General features: G+C 34.0%; 1 protein-coding gene and 1 non-coding gene across 2 annotated transcripts; both read left to right on the top strand.

The window, feature by feature from the left end:
- The first annotated feature begins 3,361 nt into the window (after positions 1 to 3,361).
- LOC141710232 (small nucleolar RNA R71) lies at positions 3,362 to 3,468 on the top strand. Its single transcript, XR_012570763.1, has one exon. It is a non-coding gene; the product is annotated as a small nucleolar RNA R71 (small nucleolar RNA).
- Positions 3,469 to 8,974: 5,506 nt separating this feature from the next.
- Positions 8,975 to 10,796, top strand: LOC141708815 (dof zinc finger protein DOF5.1-like). The gene is made up of 2 exons (XM_074512623.1): positions 8,975 to 9,168; positions 9,481 to 10,796. The coding sequence occupies exons 1-2, from the start codon at positions 9,118 to 9,120 to the stop codon at positions 10,522 to 10,524; spliced, it is 1,095 nt and encodes a 364-aa protein (XP_074368724.1). The 5' UTR covers positions 8,975 to 9,117; the 3' UTR covers positions 10,525 to 10,796.
- Positions 10,797 to 22,582: the final 11,786 nt, after the last annotated feature.

The following is a 22,582-nucleotide window of genomic DNA, read 5'->3' as shown; positions in this document are numbered from 1 at the left end:
TTGATGCACAAGGAGAGGTTACACACACAAATGATGAGTTGACGGAAACAAGAGTTTCGACCATTTTAAGGTCTGATTCGATTGTTCAAGGTTCGTTAATGGACCAATTGCCTTTACAGGTGTTAGGAGAGGATACTGATCCAAAAGCCATATGTCAGTGGTCAGTGTTTACCTCCTCAGGCTTAAATCCCCTGGATGTATCTGCGGATAGTGGATCTGACACAGGTGCAGATCGGCAACTTGTTGACAATGATTCAGATATTACCTGATGAGTCACAAGGAAATGTCTTCACAGACATTAGAAGGGAACTTTGATCTTTATGCTAAATTTGTTGGATCATTGTTTACCTTCCCGGAAATCAAATCTGGAACCCTAAAAAAGAAACTAGCAACTTGTAGATTATGACTCAGATTCATCTGACGAGTTTAACAAGGATGGGGATTTGCGAACTCCCATTGCACCACCTGTGACCTCCTTAAGGATGGCTAAGGTGATTTTCCTTGCAGGTACAGCTGGATTATGGAGCTATGAGAGAAGAGTGATACACTTGTGAGAATGAGTGTAAACACGAGTGGAGAGAAGAGTGAAACACATGTGAGGTACACTAAACAGAATCACACACTCACAGTGAGGAAGAAAGAGAAACTACTTGTTATTTCTTTTCCAACCAAGTGAAATATGAGAACTCCTTCAGACAACGGCATACATTCCTTTTCTAAGGGGGAGATAAAAGCTTTAGTAATAGTTTGGAGGATTCCTCAACTAAGGGGGAGAAATAGCAGGGAGGAAGAAAAAGATCCTACATATGTACACTACACCACACCATTGTTGTTTGTATCTACGGATCCTATTGTACGGGAGAGGTGGTAAGCACAAGGTGATTTCCTAGTAAGAAGCTGTTTTCCAAAAGGGGAGTACCATTGGTTTTTATCTGCGGATCCTATTGTACGGGAGATGTGGTAAACGAAGGTGATCTTCTTTAAGCAGTAGATTCTCATAGGGGGAGAAGCAAGAGAGATATGCGCTTCTCAACAGGAAATGTGGTTGTACAAAAGAAGATGAAACTACTTGAAGATATGTTCAGTCTAGAGGAACATCTATTTGGAATCTGGAAAATGTTAAATCTAGTCCAGAACTTTTCTGCTATTTACTTTGCATTTCTGTTTATACCTTTTTCTTTTTTGTTAGTTGAGTTATCCTCTAGGTATTTGTGTGTTATTGTCTAACAAACAAATAGGGGGAGATTGTAAGGCATATGTCTTAGCCTATTTATATATTTGAGGATTTAACTCAACTCAAATAAGAATGTAATAAGTAAATAGTGGATCTACCGTCAAAGAGATCTCACCAAGTAACATCTGTCAGAGGATTCAGAAACAAGGTTCATCTACAGACTTGAGGAGTTAGTTCACTGGAAGAAGCTCAAGAAATTGATCAAGCCTCAGTGATGCAAATCAAGATTGTGCATTTAATCAAGTGACAGAGATCTCGTCAGGGTTTCATTAATTATAATGATTTAATCTGAAATCAAAGTCAAGACATGAAGAAACGTCACGAAAGTTAGTCACTCATGAACCAGACAGTACATCGAGTGTCAACATTGAAGTGGTGGAATTGATTCATAATTCTCAATGATTTTCAGAAGAATGGTTGCTGCTCAGGATAAGTATTAATTCTCTATTAATTAATTAAGTCATATAATTTAATTAAGAAAATAAATTATATCTGCAAAGATTAATTTATCTATTAATTGAATTAATTGATTAATTAATTCAAAATTAATATTAAGGATTTTCAGAAGTTTAATTGGATTAAAAACAGTCTTAAATCAGCAAGACAATTGAAAATGAACTAGCATGACAATCTGGATTGTCATGCCAATTCATTTCAATAGTCATACCGAAAGTTTTACTGGGAAGGAGATTGTCTTGCTAGTTCAACTGATTGTCATACCGAAAGTCATTGTAGTTCAATCAGATTGTCTTGCTAGTACAATCAATAGTCCTACCGATTGTCTTGCTGAGCTCAGGATTGTCTTGCCAGTTCAATGAGAGTCTGTTGATTGATTTAAAAAGAAAAGAAGAAGCAGAAGACTATCATACACACAGAACACAAGTCAAAAACAAGAACACGGCAGAAAAGAAAAAGAAGACAATATTTCATCCTTCATCTGCATACTTCAAGATCATAATTTCTAGTTTATAAAGTTAAATCCAATCAACTAGAAATCATTCTCTTGTTCTTGTGTAACTATCTAGCGGATCAAAATCCCTAGAACTTAATCTCAAATTGCGTTTAGCAGTTGAATCTTTTTATTGCAAAAATAGAAAAAGTTCATGTCAAATTTATTCTAGATTTGTGATAATTAATTTGAGATTAATTCCTTGTAATCGATACCGTTGTTGTAACACCCTTCAAGTTTAATAATATTCTTATTTAACTTGAATTTTGTTTCACATTTTTATTCCGCATTTAATTCGATTATTCGGTACTGTTTGTATTCAACTCCCCCTTCTACAAACACATTGGGACCTAACATTCGTGGTTAGCGACCTTTCCAAACCTCAAGGTGATTGTCTTAAACTGTTCTTTGACTTCCCTCTTGTTTGGATTAGCTTCCGTATCATTCGAAAGAGTTCCTTATGGTCGGTTCGATAAGGCGTTAGCAATTTGCCCTATTTGATTCTCCAGAGTCTTGATCGAAACCGCTTGACTTTTGCACATAAGCCTCAACTCCTCCAATTCAGATTTTCATTCGAGGATGGACCGACACCTCCGTGAGATTGCTGTTGCATCCTCTGTGGCTGAAATTGCTGCCTTGGTGTAAAATGTTGTTGAAAACCAGGAGGATTGGATTGCTTGTTTCCAAACTGCTGGTATGGCTGTTGTGGCTGTTGCATACCACCCTGATTATTGCTCCAGCTGAAGTTATGATGGTTGCGATTATTAGGATGATAAGTAGTAGGAACAGGTTGCTGCGACCTCTGAAAGTTGCTCACACACTGAGCTGATTCACTAGATATAACACATTGCTCCGTCGCATGCAATCCTGCACAAAGCTCACAAATACTCATTATTTATTGAACACCATAGTTGGTCAGAGAATCGACCTTCATAGTCAACGCCTTTAGCTGCACAGTGATAGCCGTAGCTGTATCCACCTCTAAAATTTCTGCTACCTTGCCTTGTGGTAGCCTCTGAGTTGGATTCTGATATTCATTCGCAGCCATCATCTCAATTAGCTCATAAGTTTCCTCATAGCTCTTAGCCTATAAGGCTCCACCTGATGCTACATTGAGCATAGGTCTTGACTGTTCTCCCAAACCATTATAAAAGCAATTGATCACCATCCAGTCAGCCATTCCATGATGAGGACACTTCCTAAGCATTTTCTTAGAGCGCTCCCAAGCTTCACATAAAGATTCACCCGGTTGCTGCGCAAATTGAGTAAGAGCACTCCTGATTACAGCTATCTTTGTCATAGGGAAGAATTTAGTAAGGAATTTCTGAGCAAGATCCTCCCAAGTCGCAATAGAACCAACTACTAGAGAGTGTAACCAACTCTTAGCTTTATCCCTCAGAGAGAATGAGAAAAGTCTCAGTTTCAGAGCATCTTCGGAAATATTATTGAACTTGAAGGTGTCGCAGATCTCGATAAAATCCCTAATGTGAATATTGGAATCTTCCGTTGGAGCACCCCCAAACTGGACTGAATTCTGTACCATCTGAATCGTTCCAGGCTTGATTTCGAAGGTATTAGCCGTAATGGCTGGTCTGACAATGCTAGAATGAATGTCATTGATCTTGGGTTGAGAATAATCCATCAACGCTTTCGTTGCTGCTGCTGGTTCTCCCATTATAATGATCACTTCTTCATCAACTTTTTTAACTTCTTCAAGAACTTCTTCTTCCAATTCTTCAACTTCCTTATCTTCTTCAATTGTTTCCTTACGAGACTGAGAACGTGTTCGCATACACGCTCTCTAGAGTACCTGAAACACAAAAAAGTAACTGTAGTAAGTAAAGTAATCCGAGTCAGTAAACTTTAACGACCACTGATGTCAAGCACATAAACTAAAATTAACACCGAATCCCCGACAGCGGCGCCAAAAACTTGTTCGCAATAAAATACACGTGAAAATACACGCAAGCGTACGCGATCACAAGTAGTATAAGATTTAAGTCAAGTTCGTTCCCACAGAGACTGGTTTAGGTTAAGTTCAGATCATGAACTTATGCAACAATGAATGATTATCGTTCACAGCTAAGACAAGTAACAAATTTGAGTTGATTAACTACTTAAAGAGATTATACTAGCATACATTAACTAAGAGATTAAAAGTGAAATACTTATATGAGAATAAAACATGAGATTTCAACTTCATTAAATACTTTATTCAAAGTATATGTCTTTATCAATAATATGCGATGGTGATGATAACTAATCTGATAACATGAAATTAGTATACGCTATCTTTCAATATACGTATACCATACTACTAAGCATCCAAAATCAAGATAAAAGTTGAGTAGACACCAATTATGCTTAGACCCTATATGTCTATAAGATTTCAAAACGTAACGGTTTAAGAACAAGTTATCTATTATGATTATATAGGGTTTATAAGATGGTTAAAATTATTCCACGAATTATGCATGTCAATTCATACATAAATCTATGCTAGCATGGCAAGTTCTAAACCTCTATATTCACTGTCGCTTCAATATAGATTAACAAACAATCTTATATGTTAGCTACGCATCAAAGACATATAAGCACAACCAAACTAGGAAATCATAAACCACCACACACTAAAGATTTAAAACAATAAACTATTGAAATTTATAAATAAATCCGCTAGAACCCTATGACAACGATTAGTTCATGATCGAACACATCGTCACCATGGGTTCCCATGAAAATATGGTAATAAATAAGTTCAGAATACTACGATAGAATATAGAAGAACCAGGGTTTAGAACAAATCAAAACAAACATCCAAAAGTATCGCCTAAATTGAAGAATACAAAAGTATGAAACTCAATCTTCTTCTCCTTAGCCGTCTCGTGTACTCTAGGTCTTCTTTATATTCTCCCTGGCTTCCTTCTTATGCTTCTGAAGAACCAGCTGTCTATGCAACTGTCGACCCGTCAGACTCTTGCACCGAGCTTATGGCCTTATACTTCTGAAGCACTAGCCTTTCAATGGCTCGCCTGTCCAGGATATATCAAGCCAGGATTAAGGTGGTAAGTCAGGTGGAGACCAGGGCAACCAAAGCTAAGGAAAAGCTGGGCCGAATGCATAAGGCGTTGTAGGTGTTTGAAGAGAAGGCCTCTAACTTGGACAAGAGCAAAAAATAGTTGGATGAGGACTTATCTCGGCTTCAGAAGAAGCTAGACCGAAGAACAGCCCAAGTGAAAGCATCCCAGAAGCAGCTATACAGGGAGAAGAAAAAGTTCGAGCTTAGTGAAGAACGATGCTTCCGGATGAGATATGATGAGGTGGTCATTCGTGCCCATGGTCTCGGCCGGGATCACAAGCTTCTGCTGGATACCGGCATGAAAGATCCTATCGGCCGAGAGGATGCCGATGAACTTCTGGCAGTTTCTTCTGGTCGTGACGAAGACCTTTCAGATTAGTTTATTTATTAAATTTGTAAACTTTATTGCCTTCGGGCGTTGACTCTCATGCCTCCGGGCTTAACTTTCTGTTGCCTTCAGGCTTTTATTATTTTAATTTTTATGTCTTTATGCATCTTTGAGTTTAGTTTTCCTTAGCATAATTTTATATTTTCAGTCTTTTAAAGTCCTGAAAATATTCGCTTCTTCGGCCTCATTTAGGCCCTAATAAATGTTTTAAAAATATTTAGTTCTTCGGCCTCGTTTGGGCTTTTGTAGATTTGTTTGAAAATATTTACTTCTTCGGCCTCATTTGGGCCTTCATAAATTTTTTGAAAATATATATTTCTTCGGCTTCATTTGGGCCTTAGTAATTTTTTTAAATAACATTTAGTTTTTCGTCCTCATTTGGGCATTAGTAATGTTTTTTTGAAAATATTTACTTCTTCGGGCTCAATTGGGCCCTAATAAATTTTTGAAAATATTTACTTCTTAGGTCTCATTTGGACCTTAGTAAATATTTTGAAAATATTTACTTTTTCGGCCTCATTTGGGCCTTAGTAATTTTTTTGAAAATATTTGCTTTTCCGCCCTCATTTGGGCCTTAGTAAATGTTAAATATTTTTGCTTTTCTGTCCCCAAGACTAAAGGAGTGAATGAGGCATCTTCAAATATATAATGTGTATGCTAATTCGTTGCCCCTATCCGAATATCTGCAATCGTGCCTTTAAAACTTATCATTGAAGTTAAACTACTCAAGAGATGTTTGGAGATAAATTACTTTCTTGGTTACCACCAGACTTGAAATAATAAGGCATTTATCATGCAATGCTAATTGAAAATAAAAATGAGGAAACATATAAATTTTTTGATAATGAAAATTCATATGATGTCATACATGCTTCCCCCTTAGGTAATTCAACTTGCATTACAGAAGTAAGTGACTGAATTAAATAACCGGAAATAAATAACTAGAAAGGCTTTGGACAAGCTTACTAGAAAATTTTCCCGAGTCTGGTAGCATGCCAGGCGTTTTTGATGAGTTCACCTTCCAAATTTTTCAGCTTATATGTTCTCAGCCTGATTACTTCGGCTATGGAGTATGGACCTTCCCAATTTGGCTGAAGATTTCCCTACTTAGCGGGCATCGAAGTTGCTAATTCTATCAGCATCAGGTCATCGACAAAGAAGGTGCGTTTCTTAACGCCCCAATCATAATATTGGGAAGCCTGAAGCTGGTATCTGAGGTTCCTCTAGTGGACTGTTTCTCTTTCCTTTTCAAGGAAGTCTACGGTTGCTCTTAAGCTGAACTCGTTGCTTTCCACATTGAACACTTCAGTGCGGTAGGAGTCCATACCGACCTAAACAGGGATGAGTACATCAGTTCCATAATCCAATCTGAAAGGCTTTTCGCTTGTAGATGACCTTGATGTTGTCCGATAAGCCCGTAAGACCCATGGCTTTGAGTTTTAAAGCATCAGCTTCTCGTTTCTTGGCTTTTGCCTGTTCTGTCTCTTCGCCTTCTTTCGATTTCCCCTTCTCTTTGGAAATCTTCTCAGCCCGCAATTTCTTCAACATCGCATGTTCTTCAGGAGTAGGAACGATGTCAACTTCTTCATCAAAAACGGTTTTCAGGTTTTGAATGGTGACCAAAGGCTGCTTCTGGGGCTTAGTTTTCGGATTGGTGAACTCAGGAGGGCCCTGTTTGTCATTGCTAGTTGTCATCGTCTCAAATCTCAGAGCTTAATCTCGTATTTCCCACATACGATGTCAAATATTAGATACAGTTTCCAACACGTACAGTCTTCATTTAGTAGCTCTTGATTCAGCCTGCAAAGAGAACTTATGTATGAGAATAAGTTAACTGCTTTTTGGGTAAATAGAGAACACGAGATAGTCTGAGAACTTTTGAATGCGTGTGTGATGAATGAATTGAACCCCTATGTATATAAAATCTATAACCATATTAACGTTGTGCCTCCGGAGGGGAGGTGGACGTAATGGTCAGGAGACCACGTCTTCCCCTATCTTCGGCCAGTCCCATACTTCTGTAACTGGGCTGACCAATCTTCGGCCCATCAATCGTTTTTCTTCTATCGATCCATACTAATAAAATGGGCCTTAAAAGAATGGCCCTCCCACAAGTATATCTCTTTTGATTGTCAAGCAACCAAAACTCTCAATTGGTATGAGATGTTTCGGGAAGAATTCATGAATTTAAGCGGGTTTAAAATGGTCCAAAACGGACAATACATAATATAAATGTAGAACGTCTCCCAATTATGATGATCGGAATATTGGTGGATTTTTAGATTGAAACGAGATTTGAGAGGGTGTTTAATTCAAGTACTCGATATAGAATATTTATCTTGAATACAAATAGCAAACAACTAAATATATAGCAGTGTTACAGAAAATAATCACACATAATTAAATAATCACACATAATTAGTGGCTTTTGGATTGAAAGAAGATTATAAAGGGTGTTTAGTTTAAATTCCACATCAAGAGAAAAATTAAGTATTCTAAGTATAAGTAGCAAATTGCCCCAATAAAAAGAATTCAAAAATAATATTTGTGACGATTAAACGGTCACTTTAAAATATAAGAAGTTTCTATATACAACTATTATAATTTTAAAATGAACTTATATAAAAGTGTGAACTACTAATTACAATATTCAAACAGTATAAGATCCTTTGAGTCTTTTTTTATCCTAAATTTTTTTAGAATTTTAACATGTTATTAGAGTTCGATTTAAGTTGATACTTCGAGTCCTTCCCGCCCTGGTTACCTATCACGAAAAACCAGCCTTTCAACCCTTTGAGAAGACCGGAGATGAGGAAATAAGATTCACTCGGTCGGGAAGCTAATTGAGACTGAACTAAAGCACCAAGACTTGCCTTTTTCTTTTACGTTCTTGATTTTACATAAATTTCTTTGTATATTAACTATAAAGTGAAGTTCCATATATATTTTAAACATTTCAATGTTTGCTTAGTTAGTTAAATAATGCAATTTGCTGTGAGCACTAGCTAGGTCACAATCTCTCAAACTTTTCTTCATGCAAAAGGAGATCCAGCCATTAATAATAAACTAATGTTATTTAATTTTTAATTACCTAAAAGTAATAAAAATAAAATATACTATTAAAATATACTATGAAATAGATAGCTAGCGTGAATTAGAAGCTTAAGCGCTAAGAAATATGAATCTCTCTCTCGAAACCCTAAAAAGCAATATAACAACAAAACCAGGACAGAGAGAAAACAAAACAAACAAGAAAAAAAACTGAAATAGTAGTAGGCTAGCATATACTATATATATGACATAAAGACTCTTCTTTTATTTTAGCTCTTTATTCTCATTCTCCTTAGCTTTATCTTTCCCTTCTTTCTCTTTGTGTGTGTGCTTTCTTTAATTTGGCACCCCTTGTTGATGTGATTCTCCACTAAACCATCCTCACCCCCCCCTTTACAAAAGATCAACTTAGAGCCATGGTTTTTTCATCCATTCCAGCTTATCTTGATCCAGCCAACTGGCAACAGGTAAGGGTTTAGCTTCTTCTTCAATTTTATTATGGTTCAATATTCATTAATTCCTTATGCTCTCTTCTTTTTTGCTTAAAAAGTACAACCCGAAAAGATCGTAAGTGTATATAAAGATAAATATTCTTAGCTTCTTCCCCCCTTAATCAGTTCTGATGTGTAAAATAACTGCAAGCGCACACTGGTTAATTGATTATTTCTGATGTGTAAAATATTGACCCCAAGCGCACAAGAGTTAATTGCTTATAGACCTATCAGTTTCTATTAAACGTGTTTGAGACTAATTTTTCAAGTGTTTGATTTTGCTTGCAGAATCAAAATTTCCAAAGTGGAAATAGTGAGTTGCTTCAACTACAGCAGCAGCAAGTAGTACAGGTACCACAACCGGCTCCGTCGTTACAGCCTCATGGTGTTGGTGGTGCAGGCTCAATTAGGCCCGGTTCCATGGCGGACCGAGCACGGATGGCCAACATACCTATGCCAGAAACAGCCCTGAAATGCCCTAGATGTGATTCAACTCACACAAAGTTTTGCTACTTCAACAACTACAGCCTCTCGCAGCCACGCCACTTCTGCAAAGCTTGTAGAAGGTATTGGACTAGAGGAGGTGCTTTACGAAGTGTTCCTGTCGGTGGTGGCTGCAGAAGGAACAAACGAAGCAGCAAAGGAAGTAGTAGCAGCTCTAAATCGGAACCAGCAATTAGCGAAACCGCAAACTCGGGTTCCGCAAACTCTACACTACTACTTCCTTCAAACACTGCAACACCAAGTCTTAATATATTAGGAGGCCTCACATCACAAATTTCGCAAATAGGAAATTTTATGCCTACTTTAACTCACCTCAATCGAGGGCATGAATTAGGCTTGAATTACAGTGGAATTTCGGATCCAAATGTCGCTGTCACTAGTGAAATGACGAATTTTCAAACAGGAAGCAATTTATTCAGTGGCAGTGGGGATGTTGGTGTTTCTTCACTTTTGTCGAGTAGTGGAGGAAACTTGGAGCTGTGGCGTATGCATCATACACCACAGTTTCCTAATTTCTTGGGTGGATTTGATCCAACAGTATCGCAAGGAGGCGTGTTTTATCAAAATAATTATCAAGATCAAGCTTCGGGATCTGGCTATGTTGGTGCAAAATTAACAAGCTCATCATCCATGATGTCTCAGCTGGCTTCCATAAAAATGGAAGCTAGTCACAACTACATTAACACCGCGAATAACCAAGACCGTGAGCAGTCGAGGCAGTTCACGGGGTCAGTACAAGGAAATGAACATCAGTGGAGTAGTGCAGGTGCTACTGCATGGACAGATCTTTCGGGGTTCACCTCTTCTTCTACCAGCAATCCCTTGTAAGAATTAAGCACGAGTACTTAAGCTTGTTGACAGGCGGTGTTGAAGCTAATTAAGCTAAAAGAAGTCAAGTTGTACAAGCTTATTAGTCATGGTCTGATGATGAGCTTCAAGTGAAACCCTAGCTAAAAATGGTAGGTTATATCTGATATATATAATTAAGATCTTCATTTTTTTTTAAATTGTCGTTGTGATTTTGGTTTTGATTTGTAATGTACCTGAATGAAGTGTATGTGGATCTTGAATCGCATATATAATTAAGTCCTATTTTAGTAGCCTTGTTCTATAGCAACTTTCGTAAGGACACTCCATTAGACATGAATCAGTTGCCTTAAACAAATATTAGTACTGTAACTGGAATGAGAAAGAAGCTAGAATTGATCAACGGAACCAGCTGCTAGCTAGTGAATTATTATTTTTACTCTTAATAAAGATCTTTGGCGAATTTTGTACAGATTATATAAAATTTTAACACTTCCAAAATTATTAGTTTAATTTAGTTGAGAGTATCTCCAAACTATCATATTTGAAATACCAATATTTGATGATTAGTAAGATGCATTACTATTTAGTGTTTATTTCTTTTGACATGCATATATATGAGTTGTACATGTTTGTTTTAACTTCAGGATTAGTAGAGATCTATTTACAATATTTTCTATGCACATGATTTCATGAAGCAACTGATTACGAATTTATTTTATGAATATTGATAGTAATAAACATATATTGTATTAAATTTTTTTTACTAAAAATTAGTTATAAAATGATAAAGTATATATATAGGTTAGAGAAAAACGCTTATCATTATTAAAATCTGATAAAAAAAAACAATTCATTACAACAGAAATTACTTCATGAACAGAACCATCAACCATGCATATATATCTATACTACGTATATTATTAATCAGAAATTATACAACTTCCCAAGCTGAGTTTAAGACCATTTACTGTGATTAAGAGCTTGCATATATAGTTGCATCAACTGAAAAATTATATAACATTTAAAAATAAATATTGCAATTTCTATTGCAACAAATGCATGAATATAACATTATTGTTTAGGTGTGCTGTATTATTTTGTTTAATTTTGCCGATATTTCTCTAAATGATATCTGTTTTTTTTGCCAAGCAAAAATATATGTTCCTTCAACAATATAAAGTCTGTGCTTATATGTAGTCTCTCTTTATCTTATACTATATACTTAGCCTTGCAAGTAATAAAATAAATTAGGGTTTGAGATTAATTCAAACTTGATCAGGATAAGCAACCGGCAAATGATCGACCAGATTGCACAAATCGGGTATGCTGAACGTGTAGTAATAGATCATATCTGAATCAACTTTCCCATTAGCATTAAATTAAATCCACATGCAATTAATATACTATAAGATTAGGTTTTTGATCACCATTAAAGAATCAGTTGTGAAGATAGATAACTAGCTAGGGTTTCTTTATCTTCGTGCTGTGTTTATCACCTAATAGTTATCTCGTTTAGTTGGATGCAGACCCTAGTTTTTAGTACTCCCTTGTTTCTATTTTATATGTCTCTGTTAAAAAAAAAATAGGATATTAAGAAAAGAGTTAGTTCGATAAGATTTTTCACCAAATACACTTATTTAATGCATTAAAAAATTAGAGCCAAGTTAAATTTTAAAAAGTCAAATATTGAGAAAATAAATATAGGAACAATAAATATAGGAATAATTTTGAAATAACTCTTGAATTTGTATTAAAATAATAGCTGACAAGTAATTTGAGATAATTTTTTTTCTTCAAAAAAAACATGTATATTAGGACGGAGAGAGTAAGAAGGTTGTGATTTTAACTACTCCCCTTTTTTATTTGTAGATTTTTACATGTGTTTTCACCGATTAATTAGAATTATCATTTGTAAAATTTTCTTTACCTGCAACAGTGACGAAAAATAAATAAATTAATAGAGGGGGTATATTTTTGAATAAAATTGCAAGTGATCTCGAGATCTCTGCTTCATGTGTGCTTTCAAGTTGAAGAATTTGGTAACGAGTGTAATAAACACAGGATGGTCAAAAGATGGTAACTAATTAGTACAAGATCTCATTCATTCTGATCATCTTTTTGTGCCTGAAAATATGTGCTTCTCATAACCGGTACCTGTACAGTTAAATATATGCAAAATTTTCTTAATAAGAAAAAACTGCATCATAGATTTCTGTACCCCCAACTAGTATGAATGCGACACGCACAGATATATTTCTGGGGTTCCTGGTGTTTATGAGTAGTCATTTGGTAGTTTCTCCTCTTGAAGTAAACAAAAGTGATTGCATGCATCTAGAGGAGTGCATTTATAATATACTATATGATCTTTCTGTCACTAATTAACTTTTGACCCGAAGTTAATCTTGTACTACTGTGTTCTTTCCACTTTTCGCTTCGAGCTAGTCCCTTATAGTTACCTGTATATTTATGCACATTCCTCCGTCAAAATTGAATATATGTTTCTGCCGGCTAGTGCATGCCATATGGTTCAACTTTGATTTTTGGTCCTTCATGTTGTGTTATAGACTATTTTGGAGTTCCTCAATTAAATTAGGGACGTTACAGAAGCGAAAAAACACAGGTGTAAAATATTTGCATAACAAATTTATTATATTTTCAAAATGAATCAGAAAAACAACTACAAACACAAGCTAAACTTTGACAAATCATATAAAAATGACTTGAAGATATGACATAGCAAAATAACTTGTAATATATATATTTGATAATTTTGGCCGCATTTACAAATGAAAAATGATAGGTTTTTCAAAAAAAAAATCAAAAAAATTTCCCAAATGATAAATTAATCATAATAGATAGTAATCTTTGTAAATATATTATGAAACACCGCGTGCATAAATATGTGTCTACAAATTAAAACCCGCAACATGTTAGCTAGATCATTTGATAAAATATTTAAAAAACATTTTTTGGGAATCTACAACTACTCTTTTCAAATTTGTGTCCTAACTTGAAATACAGTATAATTAAACTTCCTACACATAGATTTGAACTTTTCATTTGATTTGTAGTATCTTAATCATACATGCAACATTAAAAGTGTTCATCAAACCGCATAAAATCGCCCGCTCCGCACCGTACCGCTCCGCGTGATTTAAAATTTTCGTGTTGCGGTTGTGGTTTGCATTTTTGTCAAACTGCGCGGTGCGGTGCGGTTTGGGACTTTACTCTCGTGGTTCAAACCGCACCGCATATTATTATAAAATAAATAAATATACATATATATTACTTTTGCTTTATAATATTATAATATGGGTAAGTTTTGGGTCAGCCAAAATTGTTTGGCAATTCGTGATCAAGCATTTATGCATCAATGTTGCAGCATACAGTGAATGGTTGAATGCTACCGTTTATTGTTTGTTTGTTGATGACTAAAATAATTTAAAAATATATCTGATGTATGACAAAAAAAATTGCACTTCATGGCTCAGACTTACTAAAATTGTATTTGGACTAATAATATCATTTTGAAACTTGATTGTTAATTTATTTATTGATGTATTGAAATTTATAAATCGCTCGTATTAAAATTTATTATTTTCTTAAATAGTTTAAACCGTTCAAACCGCACCGCACCGCATTTTTATGATACGGTTTGCGCGGTTTAAGATTTACGCAGTGCGGTTGTGGTTTGAGAATTTAGACAAACCGCACCCTCGATTTGATTTGCAGTTTTAGTCTAAACCGCACCACACCGCACCGCGAACAACCGTATGCAACACTATAGGTGGAATACAGTATAATAAAACTTCCTACACATAGATGTTTTTTTAACCTTTCATTTTATTTCGAGTATCTTAATCATACATGCAACACTATACGCGACACTTTGACATAAATATTTGAATATTTATTTTAAATTAAAATCATCTATCGTTTTCAAACTATTGATGAATACAACACATATACATATTTTCATTTTCAAAATATTTGTAGTTGAGTACATTCAACCGCTAATAATTATATCAATCACTTGTCCGGGATAAAGAATTTCGTTTCTCGATAATGTACCTAATTATCTACTAAACCTCTAACCACAGCAGAATTAGCAATGTGGGTGGACCGGAAAGGGAGAGAGGGTGGTACTACTGTACGTGGGAGCAACATGGAATAAAAGTGGGGGCGTCATGTCTAAATGTAGGTACATAAATCTAGGCTACTAGTTTGAATGTCAGAAGGGAATATTTCGACCAATAGGAGAAGAGTCAGTTATGAAGAAAAGAATCTTAATAATATAAGGAGGGGTGGCCAGGCCAGGCCTCCTATCTTATTACTTTATCAACCACCAAGACTGCTGCTCCTGCTGCAACGAATAAAGCGAGTTCTTGCTATGATCAATCTCTGTGCAATTTCAATTTCCCCCTCTCTGTTTATATTATTATTAGTTTAAAGTAAAGTTTTATGGAGATTATGATAGTTGGTCGGTAGATCTTATGCCATTCAGTGATTGATGATCACTAGTTCAGTACTGTTTCTACGTAATTAGTGGGGGGAGTGTTTGTTTTTTTTAATTAATCCCGTTTTTCTACTGTTTTTTTCTTATCTACTTATTAAGTTTCGTTACGTAGGATTCCAATACCAACACTCAAATCTATTTGATTAAGCAACTGAGAGTTGAACATGATTCTAATTTATACCCACACCACACGTGTGTGCATGTTTACCTATAATATTATTAAGGAACCGGTATTCTGAAATTAGGCGAAGAAATGTCATTTTTAAAAACTTATATAATTTTTCTAACATTTTTTCTCAATCAAAAACTCATTTATGAGTCGAAAAAGATATTAGTGACTTTCATCTTTAAAATGATGTAATGGTACAATGATGTGATGGTAGAATCAGATCATTTTGGGCTGTACAGTTAAACTAATGTTCGTAAAACGATCTACAAACAAAATAGTTCACAACTCAGCGATATTTGTTGAGTAGTTAATCGTAAATGCAGGGCGAGAGATATTCACACAAATTTCTATTCAATTTTATGTAAGAACTTAATTAAGTAATAAAAAAAATTGTCACAGAATGACATGACATGAGTGATGTGACACAATGAAAAAATTCAATTGGTCCTATTAATGTAACTGCAGGAGGGCCCATTTATATTTAGTCAACAAACATATGACATGTGGTATTTATAACTATTTTAGTAACTCATTTTATACCTCTAGCATTTTCCATAAAATATTTACTTTCTTGGCAGAAAAAACAAAATGGATAAAATTCAACTTTGACTTCATAACTGAATCCTTATCAACTATATATTCAATTTATTCTTAAATTATAGATGCAATATTGTGTGTTTAGACTTTAGAGTTCACGAGGAACCGAATAAGGTGTCGAAGATTATTCTTGAATGAAGTAAAGTTGGTGATGTTGGAAAATTGTTTATTTCAATTGACAATCTCATAAAACATTATATTTAAAAGACCGGAAAAAATGTAATGGGGAGGGGGACTCATGGTTTCCGGTGTTGAATATATTCAGTTAATTTTAAACACATTCTCTGGTGAGCATATCCATATAATTTGCTACATAGAAACAGGTGTTCGAAAATGAACCTTTATTAATAATGTTTTAATTAGTAACTAGGGTACTTCACAAGTTTATAGAGGATTTTAGATTATGACAAATGATTTTTACAATTATTTGTTTAATACCGTGTTGTAAAAATCGAGAATCGAAGAAAATCGGTCGAGCTACTGATTTAGAATTAATTGAAAATAGGGATTAATCGGAAGGATTAATCGGAGTAAAAATCTGATGTATTATAATATTAAATTATATTTAATATATTATTATGATTATATTAGTTATTTATTAACAAAATCTATATTTATTATATCATAACTTCTATAATTATTCATATTTAAATTAATATAGTATTTTATTTTAATAAATAAATATATATACTCCACTAGAGAAAAATTTGTCAGGATTAATTGTATTTCAAAAATTGAATCGGCCGGACACTTTGTAGGGGATTAATCGGTTGAATCGGAGATTTATCGAGGATTTTTAAAACACTGATTTAATATAATTTTTATAAATAAATTGAACACTAAAAATTTTATGAAATTCAGTGATCAAAATCATTTATTCGCGCCTAATTCAATTATTTATAGCGAACAAATAACTAGCAGCAATTTAGTTATCAATTTTCTTTAAGAGAAATCACTGCAGGTTAATATATGGACCCTGAAATAATCTGTTAGGACCAGCCTAGGGGTCGCGAAGATTCGAAATTGGGTCACTCATGGCACACAAATGACAATAAATATACTTGTTCACGTTCTCCCACATGTGCTCAATCAATCATATAATTTATAAAACGTCTGAATTATATTCATAAGAATCAGATTCCATGCAATCAGTCACTATATATCAGTACAGCACACCCTTTTCATTTCGCTTACTCCAACCAAATCATTTTGCCAGGTTCCCCACCGGTACTCTAGCTATCTCATTTACAAAAATATGTATCAACCATATGTGTTAATGCTAGATTGCTCATTTTATCATCTCTAGTAGACTAGCCTCACTTAGATCCGCACCATATTCATCACAATTCATATTTCATACCTAAGTATATGAAAACTTCAATATATCTCGCTCTCGAACCTGTCAATGTGAGACCCCGTTTAAATCGAGCTTCCATACTATGTTTAGTATCCATCAATTTAAAATTTTAAGGTGTCAGAGAAAGGTTCAAACAATAACTTATTTTATTCAGTGCAGCTCTACTGAATAGCGGACATTTCAATAGAACTTTAATAACTTGTCGGTCGGAAATGACTTGATCTGTAATGAATTTGGTTGGAAATGATGTTGACTCGGACGTGACCCCTTTTTGTGTATGACATGTGTGTAAGACCGGGGCCTAATAGGTCATAAATGACCGAAAATGGTCGGTTATAAATGTATTTGTGACCGAAATTCTCGGTCGATCGGTTATAATCAACCATTTCCGACTATTCTTTTGTGGTCATAAATGTGTATTTTTCTTGTGTTAGGGACACAGTTTTACCTTCGCAGTAAAAGAGTAGAAAACAAAATTCGTTAAACTGCTGCATGCCATGCCTACTCTGTTTGAAAAAGGAAAAGTAGGCAAATTTGGTTTAAATCTCTATAATATCCCGGGGAGTGTGGTCCGCGCAAGCTTTTAATTTGAAGAAACTCTGGAAAATGACTGCTACTGTGCTACGTATAAAGACCTTCAAATATTAGAACAGAAAGAAGACAAATTGATTCTCAGTGGCGTTCTATCTGCATCTAGCTACAGCTGCATCACTGTAATATTGACCTTTGCCTACTACACATAGTTCCAAGTGATTTTGCAGCATAATAAATATTGAAATATTCAAATTATATTGTAGTAATGAAGGCGTCTGAAACTTCAGAAAAGTTTACGGCACCTGTTATTCTTTCATACGCCCTAAGGTTTTACATAAACTTTTTATTTAACATGCTATCAAATATTTGGTCAGTCGGGTCTGAAGTTCGACTACCTATCAGGCTTTCGAGTGAAAAATAGTGTTAAACACTCCAAATATATATGAGCGTTCATGATTAACTATTCAACCCGAAAATTTGAATTTGAAGTGAGAGGAATGTTTAAATATAATAAAAATATCGAGTTTGGTCTTACTCTAGCACAGAAACACCGATGAGATTCTTATCATTAATGAGAGTTTGAGATCGATGTCTGCTTGAGATATCATCATTCATCAACAGGATATAGTGATTGATTTGAGGGGGACATGCAGCATTAGAATGAAGGCTATCTACGTGCATGGATGAAGTTCTTTCATGCGGACGCGAGGATCCACTTCAAATTTTCTATTTTGTTGTTTTCTTCCTGTGACCTCCTTTTGCGCCCCTCATTATACACCTCATCTTTTTTAATTGTGATATCAACACATCAATTATTGATGTCTGTAGATGATCAGATTTGTGTGCACATCGTTGCATGGATCAATGCTGTTGTGTCCTAACAATAATTTTATTTCTAGCAGTAATCATATATTATTTGTACATCAGTGCTCGATGTGCGAGTTTTTTTTTCTAAGCATTGACGTGCAAGTTAAATCCTTTGATTTATATATTCCAAAAAATCGGACCAACAGCTCTGCTACAACGTGGTCGAGGACTCTCCTATAACATCCCTTTACAATAAATATACACATTGATATCATTGATTTCGCTCACAAAAACTTCGTCATCTTTATTAATATCTTTATAAATTTATTGCCATTTTATATATATTTAGGTCATTTGTTTATATGTGTATCTTAATTTTTTGCATTTCTTAATAAGTTTTGGAAGTTTTTTTAATTTGGGAAAGTTATTTCAAGTTGAGTAAAATATGAAAGTGGTCATTCAACTGATGTCATATATCAGTTTAATCATTAAAGGTATTATTTGAATCATTAAAGTCATAATAAATATTAAACAGATACCTTAAAACATGTGTTCGGGAATTAAAAATTATTTTCTGAATTTCTATATATTTTTCTTAAATCCTATTACAACTGAATGAAAATATATGAATTCTTGTATTTTATATAATATAGTAAGATTTTTAAAAAATTATCTAATATTTATTTTTAATTCTTGTATTTTAACTCAATTGGCAGTTTGTAAATTAGTTTAGTAACCAAAACACCACCTTAGCCGCGTGTACATGCTATACTGGATTTATTCAAGACAACTCACCAAACTTACTCAAAATTTTCGTCCAATTTTTAACAGAATATAACGGCTAGTAATACGAATAAAATTTTTTAAAAGTACAATTATGTGACTGAAATTTTTTTGAATTGAATAATTTTAAAACAAATTTCTAATCACTCAAGTTTTTTGAGTTGAATTACTTAGATACAAATTTTCAATCAGATCAAAACACAATTTAACCGGAGTGAAATGTATGGATTTATCTTTCAATAGTATCCAGTTCGCAGTCGCAGGTATAACGCTGGTTCGAGTTGATTTAGTTGCTCGAGCCCACATTTGCATTATCTATATCTCCCTTAGATAGGGTGGGCTGTCAATTTTCGCACAACCGATCTTAACAGAGCCCAGTGACAAACCATATGCAATATAGTACTTTGTTTCGTTTACATGAACTTTAGGGCAAAGCCTGATTCTTGCAAGATAGAAGCCCATCACAAGGACGTTAATTTTATTGACCAATAAAAGGATAATACAGCCCAGTTCAGAGGATATATATACTTAAACATAAAATCAATTCTTGCATGATGCAAGTCTTCTTGCTTGTTTGTTTTACTCAAATGTTTTAAAATAATAAATTCAGTTAAAATTTAAAACAAAGAGGCATGGGCTGTGTACGCCAAATACGAACATACATTAGGCGACTATACATAAAAGATGAAAGGAAGGTTGCATTGCATCTATTGCACCACAAATGCTTTTTCACAATTTCATTCGGAAAAAAGCACTTGTTTAGGTGCTGACCAAAAAGTATTTGTTTACGTGCAAATTGCAAATTTGTTTATATAATATAATATTTGACATTATCTCACTTGATATTACAAAAACGTGGTAGTAGGGTATTTCATATTTTGCACTCCTTACATTTCATTTTAAGTAATCTTGACGTATATTAAGCTCTTAAAAAGATCTTTAAAAATATATTTATAAAAATTATTATTTTGAATACAGGTTTCAAATAAAATCGTAGAATGTAATCTTAATTTTACATCAAAATTAATATTTATATCATTTATAACTTGTCATTTTAAAATACGTGTCAAAATATTAAACATGAGTTAAAATGAGACAAGGGATTCTGAAATATGTTAATCACTCCTTCCCAAAATAATAATCGAAATAGTTTTTTTCACATGTATGATATGTCAATTTTTGTTTTCAATGCCAATATGTTGACATTATTTCAAAATATCATTCTTAAAAGTTATATAATATTAATGATATTGAATTAGAGTCTGCATTCATGTATTTATAAGAGATATAAGGGGAAAGATTTCGGGACCAGATTATACAGAAATTCAAATTTATTCGCCCCGAATTGGGTCGGTTCAAACCCGCATAAGTCGTTGAAATGAACAAACCGAATACAAATATATAAATCAGGAACTCGAATAGGGCCCGGCCCGGCCCGCACTAACCCGGACGACCAACGAACCGTACGAGCCGCACATGCACAACCCGCGGTTACTTATCGGAACTTTACTATCTCTTGGTGTTTTACATTGATATATTCAAATTGCGTTAACATTCATTTGATTGCTTAGACTAATTGCTCCCAGTAAATATTAGTAATACTAAAAAAATTTAAACTTCCTTAACTTATGATGTGTAAAAATAACTAACAAGATGATTACATTATTCACACATTACATCATTTTTGCCATTTTTTTAATTAAAAAAATTATACAAGGTATCGTCCTCTTTTAAATTAAAAAATTAAAATAAGAGAATTAATCAAATATTCATTTGAGTAATTAAGTTAATCAAATATTAGAAATTAATCAAATATTTAATTTGAGAATTAATCGAATATGCAGTGCTAGGAATTGCTAGGAATTCAGATACGTAAGCTGCTAGTATTGGATTATTCAATCACATTCTGCAAGACTGCTATTGTCTATACTATTTAAATAATCAAATTCTGCTTCTCGTACTATTCAAAGCATATTCAGCCCGCGTGAATCGTCAAATTCGGCCCGCATGACTCGCACAAGCACGCGAGCTCGCAAATCTCAGTGCCGATTACGAGTCTTATTTTTTTTATTCGAGACCGGCCCGACCCGGTTCAGTGTTCATGCTATACGAGCTCGACCCGCGTTCAACCCGGCCCGGCCCGTACGGACCGCCCAAATGGCCCGCTCTTCCAGGGATCACAATTTGTATCGAATTGATGAATACTCGATTCGTACCGATCCGTCTGATTTTACCGACCCGAATATTTCCGATTTATATTCGGGTTCAGGTTCGATTTTTAAACTCGAATCATTTTTGAGTCGGGTTTGAATTTAAAGAATATCGATTCGAACCCGAACCGAATACTCGAAACCCATTCCGTTTCGATCCGAAACCCATATTAATATATAAATAATATTTTATATTTTAAAAGTAGAAATATGATATATAATATATTACTATTATTAATACTAAAAAATTATACTTTATACAAAATGTTGAATTAAAGTATAATAATATTGGTCTATTATCGTTAAATATGTTTTCAGCAACATGTTCGATACAAGTATAGTAAATGTTAAGATTGTTGTATTATTTCACCAACAATTTTATTTATAGAAATATGATCCATTGTCTTTTCTGAACCCTCTTATTCATCCCTAAAAATTTCAATATCGTCAGCTTTATGAGCACTTGACTCAAATAAGATCCTAATAATCTTTCACTAAAATTTGTGCAAATTAAGGTACAATTTGGTAGAGATCTAAAAATCCGAACCCGAATCGAACCCGATGGGTACGGGTTCAGATTTAGTGATTCGGGTTTTTTCGGGTTCGGATTTGGGTTTGAAATCGGGTTCGGGTTTGGTTTTTGCTAAACCCGTTTCGACTGCCCTGATTCTCATCCCTAATGTCTTATTCCGTAATAATTTATTGACGAGTATTTCTTGATCAAATTTATAAGTTGAAATTGTGACTTATAAGCTGATAAGTTAAATGTTAGTAACGACATACTTTTTTCACTTATTTTGATTTTTTTTACTTTTTTATTAAACTTTAAATTTAAAAATATATGTTTCTAAATATTTTTCTAATTTAAAGTTTACGAATTATGAAAATTGTATTTAAAATTTACCTATTTTAGTTCATTAAAGTAAAATAAATTTTGATTTATAAATAAAATTATTCAAATACTTATAAATTTTATAAGTATCATTCACTTATAATTTATAAGCCACTCATTTTTGCAGTTTATAAATTATTTTGTTAAAAAAATTTCCAAACAAACACCTGATAGTCTACAATAATACAGGCCCAATAATAGGGGCCCAGGG

The sequence above is a fragment of the Apium graveolens genome, chromosome 2 (genome assembly GCF_009905375.1).
Source record: "Apium graveolens cultivar Ventura chromosome 2, ASM990537v1, whole genome shotgun sequence".
NCBI lineage: Eukaryota > Viridiplantae > Streptophyta > Magnoliopsida > Apiales > Apiaceae > Apium > Apium graveolens.
Note: the sequence above shows the minus strand (reverse complement) of the source record. Positions and strands in the feature narration are given on the sequence as shown.

Bases quoted from the DNA above. Each gene is read 5' to 3' on its own strand.
- LOC141708815 (XM_074512623.1), top strand. From the start codon at position 9,118: ATGGTTTTTTCATCCATTCCAGCTTATCTTGATCCAGCCAACTGGCAA. The intron at 9,169-9,480 runs GTAAGGGTTTAG...TTTTGCTTGCAG, and splicing joins ATCCAGCCAACTGGCAACAG to AATCAAAATTTCCAAAGTGG.